Source organism: Saccopteryx bilineata, chromosome 6 (genome assembly GCF_036850765.1).
Source record: "Saccopteryx bilineata isolate mSacBil1 chromosome 6, mSacBil1_pri_phased_curated, whole genome shotgun sequence".
Classification (NCBI taxonomy): Eukaryota; Metazoa; Chordata; class Mammalia; order Chiroptera; family Emballonuridae; genus Saccopteryx; species Saccopteryx bilineata.
Window position 1 is genome coordinate 124,263,225 of NC_089495.1, and position 15,849 is coordinate 124,279,073.

At 52.6% G+C, this 15,849-nt stretch overlaps 1 protein-coding gene across 1 annotated transcript in view; it reads left to right on the forward strand.

Annotated features, from left to right (window-relative positions):
- The first annotated feature begins 3,506 nt into the window (after positions 1–3,506).
- The window catches only part of SEPTIN9 (septin 9), a 164,269-nt gene continuing 151,926 nt past the window's right edge, over positions 3,507–15,849 (forward strand). Inside the window, exon 1 of the mRNA XM_066234077.1 lies at positions 3,507–3,646. Within this exon, the coding sequence (XP_066090174.1) occupies positions 3,631–3,646 (16 nt within the window). The 5' untranslated portion in view covers positions 3,507–3,630. The remainder of the gene's footprint in view (positions 3,647–15,849) is intronic.

Sequence of the window (15,849 nt, forward strand, 5' to 3'; positions counted from 1 at the left end):
AGGTGGCCTTCACTGAGCACCACAGAACTACCTGCAATCAGCCCTCGCTGCTTTCGGCTCCAGTGGGGTCTGTGGCAGGCTCTTGGAAGCTTCAGGACGCCTTTGCCTGAAAGGCCTTATGAGGATGAGGCTTTTTTTTTCTTTTTTAAGATTTTATTTATTCATTTTAGAGAGGGGAGGGAGGGGGGGAGAGAGAGGGAGAGAGAGAGAGAGAGAGAGAGAGAGAGAGAGAGAGAGAGAAAGAGAGAAAGAGAGAAAGCACGGGGTGAAGAGCAGGAAGCATCAACTCCCATGTGTCTTGATTGGACCAGAGTGGATGCAGGCTCCACGTGGTGTGCCTCCAACCCCTTATCTGGGATTCTGAGGCTGAGGGAGGGAAGGGGTCTTGAAAGTCTGAGAAGGGTAGATGAATTGTGAACCGCTGTCCTTGGATTCTGGGGTAGCTACACATGCCCACACACACACACCCATATACATATCCCTCCCCAAGCACACCCCCAGTTGCCACTTGTGCCAGCACATGCAAATTTTGCTCTGGCCAAGCCAGAAGCTTAGCTGCCTTCTGAGTCTGGCCAGTAAAGATGATGATGGCCAGACTCATCAGTGTCAGGGTGCCTATGACACTGATGCCTGTGGTTACCAAACCCAACCACCTTTAAGCAAGCCGGGGTTTTTGAACGTCGACCTCAGTGTTCCAGTTCGAGGCTTTATCCACTCTGCCACCACAGGTCAGGCCAAGGCATTGCTTTATTTCTGTGGCCATAGTATAGGATCTTATGATCACACCTGGACATCTTTGTTCTGAAGCCCCTTACCCTGAGAGTCCTTGGCTGGTGGAGAAGACCATTCTGGCCATTTACATTCCTCCTGATTCCACTTGAACATGGAAGTATGCTCCTAGCTCCTGCCTCCGTTGCCAGGTTGTTATAGGCGGAGCCAGGCACTGCCTTCCATGTTCCACCTGAAAAGGCCTCTGCAGATCATCCCGGTCCTTGAGGGTGCCTGCTCCATGTTCTAGACCACTGCAGGCAATGGTTCTGCTAAACCCTCTGATCGGCAAATGATGGTTTCCTTTCCTCCATGTCCAACAGCATTTTCTCTACTTCTCTTCAAGCTTTCACCAACCCGGCAAGGCTGGCAGGCTTCTGCCCACTGCCTGCTTCTGGAGCCAGCGCCACCTGTTTTAGGTGTTAATGACAGCAGCACAGGGAGGCACTTAATGTACATCACTCCCCATCCTTGTATTCACCTTGCAAGCGTGTGAGGTACTGTCATCACCATTTACAGCAGTAGAAACTGAGACCTGGACAAATCATGTGACTTGTTACAAATCACACAGTGAGTGAGGGAGCTGAGATGGAAAGACAATTTTCGAAAACAGGACATTTAATGAAGGTGCCACGTAGCAGTATACAAGTTAATATGCATTAAAGTTGTCATTTCCATGATCTTAAGCCACGAGGTTTCATATACTCCGTTCATTCAGGCAGATGATTACATCATGTATTTTAGTGGATTCATTAAAAATTATACTAAATACTTTGTGCTGAAACAATTAAACTTCATGCATCTCAAAAAGGCACTGGTATGAAACACCTTATTCCCACCACCCTCTGTCTCATGCTTCTGATTTTGGGGAATTTTATGTCCAATATTACTACAATACAGGTGCTCCTGGGTGCCCAGTTACATTTGAATTATGACCCTCAGGCAGAAATGTGGGCACTGAGGCATGAGAGCGGGGTTGATCAAACACAGAGAGCACTCAGAGGGTCCCCCTGATGCCAGGATCCATCTCCCCTAAGGATGGATGTGCAGCAGGGCACATCTGGCTTGAGCTAAGATGAACAATGCCAACCATATGCCCATTAGATAGATTGCTGAAAGGTGGTTGGGTTTGGTAACCACAGGCATCAGTGTCATAGGCACCCTGACACTGATGAGTCTGGCCATCATCATCTTTACTGGCCAGACTCAGAAGGCAGCTAAGCTTCTGGCTTGGCCAGAGCAAAATTTGCATGTGCTGGCACAAGTGGCAACTGGGGGTGTGCTTGGGGAGGGATATGTATATGGGTGTGTGTGTGTGGGCATGTGTAGCTACCCCAGAATCCAAGGACAGCGGTTCACAATTCATCTACCCTTCTCAGACTTTCAAGACCCCTTCCCTCCCTCAGCCTCAGAATCCCAGATAAGGGGTTGGAGGCACACCACGTGGAACCTGCATCCACTCTGGTCCAATCAGCTCTAGGCAGGTGGTGGGGAAGGTCACGTGGCTGGGCAGATTTCTTAAGAAGGGGAGCTGATGGACCTCCAAGGAAAGTACAATAAAGGAAAGGGGAAAGGGAAGAGAGCTTTTGGTGATGTTAGTTATATCCTGTTTCCTGTGCACTATTTGGGATGGTGGGCAGGGAAGGCGGTGCTGTGCCCTTGCTGAAAATTTGTGTGACGCTTCCTAGGTCGCCTCCCACCCCTTTCTCCATCTGGGGGCCTCAGCTGGAAACGTGGCAGCACCTCCTCGGATGTAACGATCGGCACAGCCCTGACACATCGTGCCTCCGAGGCTCCTTCACGCCTTTATGCTTCCCCACCACCTTGGACACCTGGCAAATCCCTAGCCATTCTTTAAAATCACATTTTGGCATTACCTCAATAAAACTCTGACACCACCCTCTAGATTAAATTCATCACTTTCTCATTTGTACATTAAAAACCCTCTTTTATTATAGAAACTTCCTATAAGGTACAAAAGTAGAATTCTTGTGCACAATTTTTGCTCCCACCACCGCGGTATTTATCTGCGTTGGAAGACGCAGGTCCTTGTGTCTGCTCTTTAGCCGAGACCCGGACCGCGCACAGCACCCAGCGCAGAGCAGACGCTCCATGCTTCTCAGATGGAACAGAAATGACCATCAGGCCACACGCACCCATTTTACAGGTGAGGAACCGAGGCCTCGGTTCATCAAAGAAGTCGATGCAATCACTGCCCTTTTGATTACTGGAAAGGTAGCAGGGCAGGCACGGTTCCTCCCTGCACTGCCCTGCCCTGCCTGGTCCGCTAAGACCGCGCCGGGCTCCGACTCCCACGCTGTGCCCGCTGTGCCACCGCCTAGCCCCGCGGCCTCGCGGCCGCTCCCAGGGCTCATTCCTCCTCTGGTTGCCACCGGAGGGCCTCGCCGCGCCGGAACTCCGAAAGGGAAAGTGGCTGCGGCGCCCCAGAACGAACCACTGGCTCCCTAGGGGTGGGTGTGGCTGCTGGCGCGGAACCGCTGGCACGCAGGGCAATACAGCTATACCTACGTTCGGACGACCTGCGTCCAGGCTGTAGCGCGGGGTTGCCGGGGCACGCGGGGCTGAGCAGGGGCGAGCGCGGCGCTGGCGCCGGAGGCGCCGGGGGCGTGCCCTCTCCCGGGCCGGGTGTCTGATGCCGCGGGTCCTCCAGGTGTAGCGCAGCACCCGGCAAGGGACTCGCCCGCACCTCCGCGGGGCGGGGCCGGGGCGGGGCCCAGGCCAGGACCGCCCTGTCCTGTCGGTGCCCAGCCCTCCTCCCGCCGACAGGTATTAGCGACCTGGGAACCAGCGCCCCGGGGCCTTGCCGCACACTTTCCTGGGAGCAGCGGCCACCAAGGCACCATGAAGAAGTACTCAGGTGGGCGCCGCGCCCGGGGCGGGGAGAGGTCGGTGTTCCGGGACAAGCCCTTCTTACCTGAGCCGAGGCGGTCGCGGTACTCGAGGTGCCCCGGGAGCTGCGCGGTCCCAGAACTCCCAGGGCAGGTTTCGGCGCGTGGGGCGTTCGCGCCCCGCCAGTTGACGCAACCTCCACTCTATCGCGATCGCGGGCCCCCCAGGCATTGTATCCCTCGACGGACTTAGCTCTCCCCTTCGCTCCAGTGCCGTGGAGGGGAAGTCCGAGCCCTCTGGACACCCCCCCCCCCCAGGGCTGGACTCCGCTTCTGACCTTGGTCGAGGGTCCCTTGCCTTATTCTGTCAGCCACTGCTCGCTCAGTGGGGCCGCTGTGGGGGCCCCTGGGCTGGCCGTCCCTCTTGCTCTCCTTCCTTGCCCATGCACCCTCGCTGGAATCGCAAACTTTCCAGTCGCTAGTCGGGGTGTGTGTGTGTGTGTGGAGAGAGAGAGAGAGAGAGAGGCTGAATGGAGGATTTTCGTGTGTGTGTGTGTGTGTGTGTGTGTGTGTGTGTGTGTAGAGAGAGAGAGAGAGGCTGAATGGAGGATTTTCGTGTGTGTGTGTGTGTGTGTGTGTGTGTGTGTGTAGAGAGAGAGAGGCTGAATGGAGGATTTTCGTGTGTGTGTGTGTGTGTGTGTGTGTGTGTGTGTGTAGAGAGAGAGAGGCTGAATGGAGGATTTTCTTGGGCTCAGCCTCCAGTTGGAGGTCTGGGCCTGACCCAGCATCCTCTCTTCCTGTAAATTCCTCTACCTAGTGGAGCACCAGAAGTTTGCCAAATGGGACCATCTTGCAGTGCCCCAGCTTGGCAACTCATTCCACCTTTGGGGTCTCAGGATGCCATCCGTGTGCTTGCAGGTCTAGGAAGTCTGACCTCACACAGGTGGAGAAGGCCTGAGCTGCTCTTATAATGCCCTCAGGGTCTTTTATAAGCCTTTTCCCCTTTGGTACTCTGAAGTTTCATTTCACCGATGGGCAAATGGAGGCCACAAGCCTGATAGCACAGGTTAAGGGTAATTCAGATGCCCATTCTTCTTTTTTTTCTCTCTGAGATTTTCCTCTAAAAATCCAGGGAGGATCCTTTGTCCTCTTAGTCATCAAATAACACAAAGCATCTTCTCTCTGCTTGCCCTGCAGACTCTATGTTCCTCACCTTAATCCATCTGCCAAGGACTCATGAATTAATTTGTATTGATAGGAATCATGGGACGGATTGGGGCTTCGGAGGCCATTTGGGCCATCCGCCGGCCTTTGGGCCATTTCTTAGTCTCCACCTGCTTTCTGTATTCAGGAGCCAGAATGAGTGCTACAGAATGACTGGTTTCAAAGAGGGTAATCCAGAACTTCCCCTAAAATGCCTTTTTAGGGCAGTGGCTTAGAATTTCAACTTTCAGCTCTTGTTGCAAACAGCATGGCCCTTCAGACACCCCCAATGCAGCTCTATCTCAAGTGCGTGGGTGTGTTGGTATAACGGTGGGAGGCTGGGGCTTCCAGGTGGCATTGGTGGGGTTTAGTGATTGGCAGCTCTTCCTCCCCAACATGCTACAAATAGTTGAGATGGTTGTTGCCCAAATCGTGGGCATTGCTGCGAGTGCGCCCCTTCTCCAGGGCGCTGGTCTTCTCCTGCCCTTGGCTGCCTGCACTTCACCTCTTGCTGGACAGTGGGGAGTGATTGGGGCCACACACATCATAGTCCTTGGCCTTTCCCTGGGGGAAACTTTGAGATGTCAGAGGGCCTCTGAAGCAGGTTTGATGTCTTCTCTCCTCCATGCCTACTTCCCCCCAGGTGGGAAAAAAATGATGAGGCTTCCTGCAGTCAGTGGAAGTGCAGTGTTCATGGAGTGAGTGGGAACCAGCTCTTGAACAGGCAGCCTCCTGGCTCCTGTGTTTACCCAAAGGATATGCCCTGGGGGATTAGAGCAGGAAGGGCTTGGACCACTTCTAGCTTGTCCCCCTCCTGGCAGTGGGCCACAGTGTGCTGGGTCCCTCTGTGGCAGTGTGTGAGGTCAGACTGGAGGGGACTGGTGGGCGAGCGGCCTCTTGGCCTCATTCTGAGTGTGCTCCTGTTCTCTTGGTGCCCCCGTCCGAGTAGGGACACTTCGCAGAAATCAGACTGACCCCTACAGAGCATCAGTGACACGAAATGTAGGAAAGCAGCGGGAAGTGCTCAAATCCCGCGTCAAAAATCCAAGGACAACTGGGAAGGCTTTTGTTTTTCACCCAGATTTGGTGGAATTACTGCTTTGGGACCTATTTATGGGCTTGAAAATAAATTGTATTATTATAATATCCTCTTAGAGCTGGTTTAATTTAAAACATATGTTTTGGGGGGACCTCCAGTGCCTGGGGTCTATATACACTCATCACACACACAGCAGGTGTTGGGCGTGGAATGCAGGCCGCGACCTGGTCCTGTTTGCTTGGAACTTGCACTCTCCCTGCAGAGGCCGGACGCAGGCGAGGTGCTGGCTCCTTCACATCCCTTCCACTCAAGCAGTAAGCACTCCAATTCTGCAGAATACCCTGGAAGGAGGGACCGTGGGCCTGGTGGGAGGTTTGGAGAGAGGTCAGATTGAGGGTGGGCCTTGAGGAATGAGAAATTTTGAGTAGGTGGAGAATGAAAAGGTTCTTTCCAGGTAGGGACAATGCGAAGGCCCAGGTGGGGCTGTAGGACCTTAGGTGGGTGCTTGGGGTGGCTGTCACTGCTGCTCTAGGTTGCTCCGGCTTGTCCTGGGTCCCCCACACCTATCACTCCCATGGGGCAGAGCTAATAATGGTAGTCAACAGGCAGTGCAGCCCACATCGAGTAGGCTCTCGGGTTTAGATCCCAAGCCGCACTTCCTGGCTGTGGGGCTAGGTGCTTATCAGGTGCATCTTCTTTGTTAAACAGAGGCGATGCTAACTTGTGAAGATTAAATGAATTTGTACACAAATGGCTTAGAAATGCCTGCTCCATAACTTGGTGGCTGCTGTTATCTTCATTGTTATCAACAGCAGAAGGATGAGCCAGTCTATGTGACTGCCTTTGCCAGGATGCCCAGGACCTAGCTGGCACTCTCCCCACACCTGTGCTGGTTTGGAGGCTGGGAGCGCAGCCTCTTGGGGTGACAGCGGCTGCAGGCTGAGCCCCTCTGGCTCTCTGGGGTTCTGGGTTGGGAGCTTCTCCTTGCTTTTGCTGGGTCACCTGAAGGTTGTTGCCCTTCAGTGTCTGACTCGCTGGGGATCAATCCTCATTGGCATGGGGGAACTTACCTGAGGCCTGAGAGCCACAGAAATGGGGGTGAGGAGGCTGTGAGGGGTACATCAGTCCATGTGTGCACATGGGGATTATTCTGAGACTTCTTTTGTGGCTTTCAGGAGATTCCCAAAGGGTTGCCTAGCCTACCAAAGGTTACAAAACTCCATGCTGTAGTGACTGCAGGGTTGCTGGCTGCACCCAGAGGAAAACTGTGCCCCCTGCTCACCCACTTTCCTCCACCCAGCACTGTGGAGCTGACTTATGGGAAGGAAGAGGAACTTCCCCAGTGAGCTAACCCCCCTGAGGGTACGAAGGCAGGGTTTCTTCCTCTTCTTCCCCCGCCCCCACGTCCTCTCATGTTCAAGCCTGCTTGCTCTGGCTTACGCAGGGGATCTGGGCAGAGAGAAAGAACAGCTTGTACAGTAAGTCGGTGTCTTTATTGGACTCATACCCAGGGTTGTGGACCCTTGTGGGCCCCTGAGGCCCCAATCCTTGGAGAGCTGGCTGAGCCTGGTCCTGGGTCCAGTCTTTTGCCAGTCTGTTACAGAGCAGGGAGGCACTCTCAGGCCTGGGTGGCCTGCCCACCTTTTCCGCTCACCCAGTCCACGGTCACCTGACCATCAGCATCTCCTCAGCCTGCCCAGAGGGGCTTTGAGAGCCAAGTGTCATGTACCTGGCCACGTACCTGAGTGTAAGACAGCCCACCTTCCTCCCAGAACCCCTTATGTGTTCAAGCCAGGACAGGTGCAAAGGGGACATGGGATGGGCATTCAAGAGCAGTGGTCCAGAGTCCACGCTCAGGTGGAAGGGGGCCAACCATGTGCTTGGAGCTCCCACATGGGTGTCAGCAGAAGACATCTCGCTTGAGGACCCAAGGACCCCAATGACAGGAAGGAGGCACTCCCCTTCTCCTGCCAGCCGTCTCCTGGGGCTGCCTTCCTCTGAAACTCTCCTGTCCTTCCCAGGCACACATGGACCGGACCCGGGGCCAGACCTTCTTTCCCATGCTGTTTGTCCAGGGCAGTGTTATGTGGCCCAGCAGTTTGCTTAAGATGTACTTGAAATGGAAGGCACAGCCCTGAAGAGCCCAGCCTGGAGGCCGAGGAGCCAGTTCCTGGGCAGGTCCAGCTGCTGGCCTTGGGAGAGGGGAGGGCTGCAGAGAGAGGCCCCAGGCCTGAGGAGTATGAGAATTTGAGTGAAGAGAGAGGTGACATGCTGGGAGCCTATGTCTCTGCTTGTCGGAGCAATGGCTCTGGAACACCTTGGGTCTAGGCGTTGCTAGGGGATTTATGGGGCATTAGTGGGTACAAGTGGGGAGGCACGTAAGATCACAGCTCCCATTATGCATGGACTGGGTCTCCTGGAGAGACCTTGGCCAGAGAGTCCCAAGGACAGTGGCCAGAAGTTAGCTGGCCCAAAAGCATCCAGAGTGAGGGGAGTCTGTCCCGGTGGGCACAGGGTCCTGGGGAGGGGGTGAAGGGCACCACAGTCAAGCCTGGGACCATGGAGCCAGCACTTTGCTGCAGCCCTGCTGAGCTGAGGGTTCCCAGGTTCTTGGCCTGTTTCAACCCTTCCTGTAGGTCTGGTCATTCATTCCAGAAGCGTCTGCCGGGCACCACTGAGTCAGACTTGGGCACCCTTCCTGCACGTGGCTGCCTTCAGCACAGCTCTGGGAGGGCACCCTGGCCTTGGGTCTACAGGGTTGAGCGTGGCACTCTGCTCCCAGCACAGTTTCTCTCCGCCTTATCTCTCGCCCCGCCCGGGGCCTGGGTCTGTTTGCAGTCCACGTGAAGGGGGCATTGAGCTGTTGCCGGCCCAGGGGTGGCTCCTGGGCATCTTGCTGTCAGTGGCCTCTTGGAAGCTGTGCAACAACTGAGCTTTGTTCTGGGCCTAATCTGACCTGGTTCTCCGAAGCGTGACTGCTGGCAGCCTGTGAGCCTTCAGGACAGGAAAGCAGCAGCAGCAGGCAGAGTAAGATGATCGCATGGGGCCCAGGCTGCCTGCCCTTTCTGGCAGGAATGCAAGTCACCAGTCATCCTCTGAGAGGTGCTGGCTTGAGGCCTCCAGCTGCCTTTTGTGTTGGGGGAGAGGAACCCTGAATGGCTGCCCTGGCTGGCTGCATGGGCCTGAGCTTCCCAAGGGCCCTTGGAGCACTGGGTGGGGAGAGAAGGGCCGGAAAGGCCTCTCGCTCACTTCCCCTCCGCCCCAGGAATGCTGTCCCCCACCCTCCCGGGCCTGGGGTTTCAGAGGTGGGGCCAAGGCAGGAGTCTTTCTTTCCCCATGATGGATGGTGGGGGAGGGATGGCACTGCCTTCTCTCTGGCTCCTGTGGAGGCCTTGCTCCTCCAGGGCAGTTCAGGTGGTATGCAGTGAAGCCTCAGCTGTGGCTGAGACCCTCTGTCCCCACCCCCAACCAAGGCTGCACCTGGGAATTGGGGACCAGTGGTGGTAGCTGTGCCTGGGCCCCTTGTCCTGGCCAGGCCAGGCATGTAGGGGCAGCCACAGAAATGCAGGCAGCAGTGACTGTCTGCCCCGTTGGAGATGGCTCACAGTGAAGGGTTACCAGGAAGAGCTGAGTGAGGTGAGCTGGCAGGCTGCCTCCTGTCTTGTCCCTTAGATGCATCTGATCCACATCCTGGGGCTTTCACAGCCTCCCCTCAACTGCCTCCTGTTTCCACCAGGATTGGGTCCCAGGTCTCAGTGGGAGAATAACTCTCCTGTAACCTGAGCTACTTGGAAGTGGGTTAAATCCAAGCCCTGTTGTCTCTCAGCCTGTGAAGGACTGGGCCAATCAACCCACAGGGATTCAGGGGATGATTTGTAAAACTCACTAATAAATGCTGGACATCAGTTCTGCAGCCACAGAATCAAACGTGTGTGTCGAGGAATAGGGGTTGGGTTGCTGTGCAGAGATGACCCAGTGTAGACACCGTGGGGGCAGCAGGCAGTGGAATAACTGCCAAGGGCGCACAGCACAGTGGGGAGGGGGTGGTCTAGGTGGGGAGCGTGGCTGAAGAGGAGGGGGTGATGGATTTCTTGTCAGTGTTGGCATCGCTGTGCTGCTGCTGCCTCCAGCATTAGGGGCCCCAGGTGGCAAGCCCTCAGCGATGGGGATCGAGTCATTCTGGATGCCACTGCCTTCCCGGTAGCTGGGGGTCGATGCCTTAGCTGCCAGACCTTTGCTTTACTTTATTTACTTACTTACTTACTTACTTACTTATTTAAAGGAAAGCTCTCTGAAACACAGATTGCATTGATTTTTGGTTGTTCATTGTTTATTGCCAAACAATGTGAACAGGAAATTAAAAGGAGAAATGCTCCAACTCCATTGGCTCTGACGTTGCTTTCTGTGCTCCCTCAGTACTTGTCTCCACATGCATCATTCGACTTAATTGTTGAAGGTCTAGAAACCATTTTTAATTCTGCGCTTTCTGTGCATGGACCGGAATTATCATTTGAATGTCTGTTTAGAGTGGCTGTTCCTTAATTTACTTAGTTGTCCTCTTACCAGTGCTCTTGAAAGGCCTCCTGACCTTGGCCCTCTGCCTTCATGCCATGTTCCCATGGCCCTGAGTCCAGGCTGCCGTGAGGCTGATGTTATAAGAGCTGTGCTCTTAGCTGTGGTATATGGGCTGGTTGAATAGTGGATATTTCCCCAGGTTATTGATTTAGTAAAATATTGCTCATGATGACTCCCTTTTCCAATATTCCTGGGATTGCCCCAATCCTGGGATTGTAGAGAGGTGTTCTACTACAGCATTTTGTGAAGAAGTTTAATGAACAGGAAATGCCATTTGTCCTGATTATTCACCTGCTTATTATCATGGAGACCTCCCAGGATGTCCTTGTCATTGAAAGGATCAGCCCCCTCCCATGCCTACACTCTTTGATTCCTCTCTGGCTGGCATGTGGAACCCCAGGCTCCACCCAGCCTCTCCTTTCCTCATCTCTGCTTTGGCTCCTACAAGAGGTACCCTAGGAGGTGTCTGCTTCCTAGGACCAGCCTGAATCCCCTAGTTTTGAAGATTGGTGATAGCCCCAGGTGACCAGCCACCTCTCCTGGTGAGCATTTGTTCTGTTGCCTAGTTGATTTCTTCTGGGACCCACAAGTCTCACAGGCCAGTGGATGGTGCCACATGTCTGGCCCACCTTCCATGGTCAGTATCTTGTTTCTCTGGCCATCTTTCCAGTCAGTCTTCCCAGAGCCTTTCTACCCCATTCATCCCTGATCCCTACCTCTCTCTGTGGTATGTCCTTGTGTTATAATCTGACAACCATCTGAAGATTGAGTGACATGTCTGGTCTACCACTTTAGTGACTTGGGGGCCATCAAAGACTGACGCAGTCCTTCCTCATGTTCTGGGATGCTCCTACTGCTCCTTCTTGCCTTAGTCAGTGATTTCTTCCACGTTATCCACGACTTCCCTTGGCCCATGGGCCTCCTTTGTGAGCCTTCTCATTTTTTTCATGTGTGCAGTGTATTCATGGCATGTGAATCGAGGTCCAAACAGGAAACAGAAGTACCTAAGGATTTAGAACTTAGAGCTTAAATGTGGGGAACTTGTTAGACAGCTGATGGAAGGGTGGACAGCTAAAATGGGGTGGGGTTCACGCAGCTCTTTTTTTTTTTAGTGAAAGAGAGAGAGAGAGAGACAGGGACAGATGGGGACAGACAGGAAGGTAGCAAGATAAGAAGTATCAACTCATAGTTGTGGCACTTTAGTTGTTCAGTGATTGCTTTCTCATACGTGGCTTGATTGAGGATCTCCAGCCGAATTAGTGACCCCCTGCTCAAGCCAGCAACCTTTGGCTCAAGCCAGTGACCTTTGGGCTTGTGACCTTGGGCTTCAAGCCAGTGACCTTTGGGCTCAAGCCAGTGACCATGAGGTCATGTCTATGATCCCACGCTCAAGCTGGTGACACCATGCTCAAGCTAGTGACCTTGGGATTTCAAACCTGGGTCCTCAGCTTCCCAGGTTGACGCTCTATCCACTTCGCCACCACGTGGTCAGGCTGTGAAGCTCTTTAAAGGTATGAATGTGATGACTTGTTTAGAATGGTAAAAGACATAACACAGTATACATTTTAAAGAGCAGGCAATATCATAAGCATTACTAAAGCCAGAAAAATAACATTTTTAAAATCAATAAACTACCTCTCCTATCTCCAAAGTTACTTTTCCCCTACATTTTTGGCTGCATCCTCTTTGATCACTTGCATATGATGACTTTCTAAGATCATTTTCTTTCAAGACAGCAGAAAGTTAATTCATCTTTCTGGCTGATCAAAATGTATGTTCTATTTTTTGTAGTTGAAATGCATGAAAAAAGGGTGTCTTCAGACAGGGTTTGTGGGACTGCTACAGTTTTTTGCCCTACAAACACAAGAATTCTGATTAATATCTTTTTCGGTGATTCCCATCAAGAAAAAAATAACAGAAAAGTATGGGGCAATTATAACGTATGTGATGCATTTATTGCATTTATTGACCAGAGATACTTTCTGTTTTTCGGGTTTTGTTGTTGACATCGAAGAGAATTTAACTCTTTGCTTACAACTTTATGTCTGGTGACAGGAATCATTTTGGTGGAATAACTTCTGGCTTTATACATTTCAAACTGTGCTTCTTTCCCACCTGCCCACAAGTTTCAGGGCAAGTTCCTGTTTTATCTCTTCTGATTTTGCGCTGTAGACAGATTCAGAATAGTGAGGAGAGAGTATGGTTCCTGGACTTCCACACTGGGGTGGCCAGCAACTATGGATCTATGTGGAAATAACTCTAAACTTCGTAACTACAACCTAACTAAAAACCTTTCCAATTCAGCTTCTCAGCAGGAACACCCAGATGCCAACAATTGCTTCTGTGGCACCTTATACAGGAGAGTGTGGTGGGTGGGAGCTCAGAGTGGGAACAGAGATCTTAACGGATTGTAGTTGAAAATATTTTCCATTTTGCAAAAAATGCAAAAAGGTTTGATCATCTGAACATATTCCTAGGGCCCTTCTCAGCGCCTTGAAACGGACACCTTCAAGCCAAGGGCCCTGAAGTTTAAGGTTCCTTAACTTCCAGGAGACAATCTAGGGATTAGTTGGGAAGCCAATCCCACCAGATCAGAAAGTCAGAGAGGGAGGAAGTCAAGTTACTGGAGTCCAGGGACCAGAGTCACCTGATGGGAGCTTCCGGGCGGCAGAAAAGACAGAACCTGCTGCTGGTGAAGCTTTCCAAGGCAGGGACAGGGGACAACTGACCTTAGTGCTCCCTTGCTCTCACCTTCATCTCCTGCGAAGACTCCCATTGATTGAGCCCAACCCTAAACCAGCTGACCTGAGGACTGGGAAACCTCAGCCTGCAGAGGTCAGCTCTCATGGCAGCCATGGGAGAGCCTGGGAGGGGAAGGAATGGAGGGATATACTCATGATTAAAAAGCACTCATTGTTAGAGCCTCTACCTGGGATGCTGAGAATCAGCTTCAAAACCCCAACATTGCTGGCTTGAGCGCAGGTTCACTAGCTTGAGTGCAGGGTTGCTGGCTTGAATGTGGGATCATAGACAGACCCATGGTCACTGGCTTAAGCCCAAAAGTCACTGACTTGAAGCCCAAGGTCCCTGGCTTAAGCAAAGAATCACTAGCTTGGCTAGAGCCCCCTGGTCAAGGCACATATGAGAAGAAATCAATGAACAACTAAAGTGATGAAACTATGAGTTGATGCTTCTCATCTTCTCTCTCCCTTCCTGTCTGTCTGTCTCTCTCTCTCTCGCACACACACAAAACATATTCATTGTTTATCTGAAATTCAGATTGAACTGTCTCATATTTTATATGGGTGAGACCCAGGGTCTAGATGCCCAACTGGTAACTGTATGAGGGAAGGGCTCTGTGGGTCCTTGTTCAGAACTGGTGCCATGTGATGGACTTGGCCATCTGATGGTGTGGCACCTGCTGTCTGTGTACTGTGAGGAGAGCAGAGCCTTCCCTGTGCAGGAGCTGCTGGGACCTTCACTGACCCATGGGCGAGGTACCAGCATCGGCTCCTCATTCAGCTATGAGTGTCACCAAGAGAGTGGTCAAGTCCTTCAGGTCACCCTTGTATCCCAGTTTCCTGAACAGATTATGTGCTCAGTAAGTATTTTCATAAGCCTGCGTTTTGTAGATGTGAAAATGGAGGCTCAGAAAGACCCCAAACTTGCCCCAAGTTGCAATAAGAGCTGGAGATGGGGTTGCACCCCGATCTTTCTTACTCCATGCATGGAGCCCTAGCTCAGGATATGGCACTGCCCCAGGGGCTCCTCCAGCTTTCAGCCCTGCAGCTGGACCCCAGCCCCAACCTTAACCTAGACCTAAACTGAGGCCAAGAGCGCTACACCAGAATCAGTGGCCTCCCTTTGGGTGGCATTTTGTATTGGGGCAACTGCTTCTCTAAGGGTTGGTGGGCTGGAAGCAACCCCTCCACTTGACAGAGGGGATGGCAGGCCAGGGCATGTGTCAGAGGAAGGACTAGAACCCCTGGCCCAAAACTTTGCTGAAAACAACACTTACTGCTGTGTTTAGTCTTTAAAGGAGCTCATTCTATTGGTAAAAGGACTCCTCCTTTGTAGATTAATAAATTGAGCTTCCTTTAATCCACAGCCTTTGGGGGCAAGGGACTTGGGGCATCACCAGGGGGGTCTGTCTCTGCTCTCCCAGTGCACACCTCAACAGGGAGCAAAGGCCAAGGGCACAGAGAAGGGAAGGAAGCTTATCTCCTTATCCCAGGTTCCTCTGAAGATAAGCCTGGAATTTGGCTCTTCATTCCCCATCCGAAACCCTTGACTTTGATCCAGTCCTTCACAGCTTCTTTGAGCAAACCAGCTGCTGTGGAAGAGGGGGTGACCATGTGTGTCCTGGGGGCCTCTCCATCCTGGGCTCAGAGGGAAAGGGAGAGCCAGAGAGAGGCAGGTCCTGAGAGACTCCTGTGAGTTTGAAGAAAAAAACTGAGAATTGATTCTTTTCTGTAGATAAGCTTTTATCATTATTGGAAATCAAAGTTTGTGCCTCTTCCCACAAAGCTCCCTTGGGAGACAATGGTGACTTGTTGACTAGAGAAAGAACTGTACAGTTCCACTTGCTGTTGGTACAAGAGCAAAATTATTGTATGTGTGTGTGTGTTTGTCATCCCCTCTCCCTCAGGGACAGGCTGATTTCTGCTCTGTCCCCATCCTCAGGTTAAGATGTCTAGGCTGTGTGAGACCCAACAGGGGTTGGGGACTTTGATCATGAGTTTTGACAGTGACTCTGTGACCCCATGAGAACAGGTACAGTGCATGGCACCACAGTAATAATGCATTAACTTGAATCTATTTACATCCTCAGTGCCTGTTTAACCATTACAGCCTTGTAATTTACCAGGTTCTGTCATAAAAACGTGTTTGAAAGGAAAAGATGAAAGCCCTTTGCACTTACTATATTCTTCTTTCTCCCATCCTGGCTCCCCAGATTATATGCACAGGGGGAAACCCATGCAATAGGCATCCAGATGCCAAGACACAGAGGCCAGCTCCTATCTGCTGTACGGGGTGGGGCTGTGCCTGTGGGGCTGTGCCTAGTGGGGCTGTGCCTGTGGGGCTGTGCCTAGTGGGGCTGTGCCTGTGGGGCTGTGTCTAGTGGGGCTGTGCCTGTGGGGCTGTGCCTGTGGGGCTGTGTCTAGTGGGGCTGTGCCTGTGGGGCTGTGCCTAGTGGGGCTGTGCCTGTGGGGCTGTGTCTAGTGGGGCTGTGCCTAGTGGGGCTGTGCCTGTGGGGCTGTGCCTAGTGGGGCTGTGCCTGTGGGGCTGTGCCTAGTGGGGCTGTGTCTAGTGGGGCTGTGCCTAGTGGGGCTGTGCCTGTGGGGCTGTGCCTAGTGGGGCTGTGCCTGTGGGGCTGTGCCTAGTGGGACTGTGTCTAGTGGGGCTGTGCCTAGT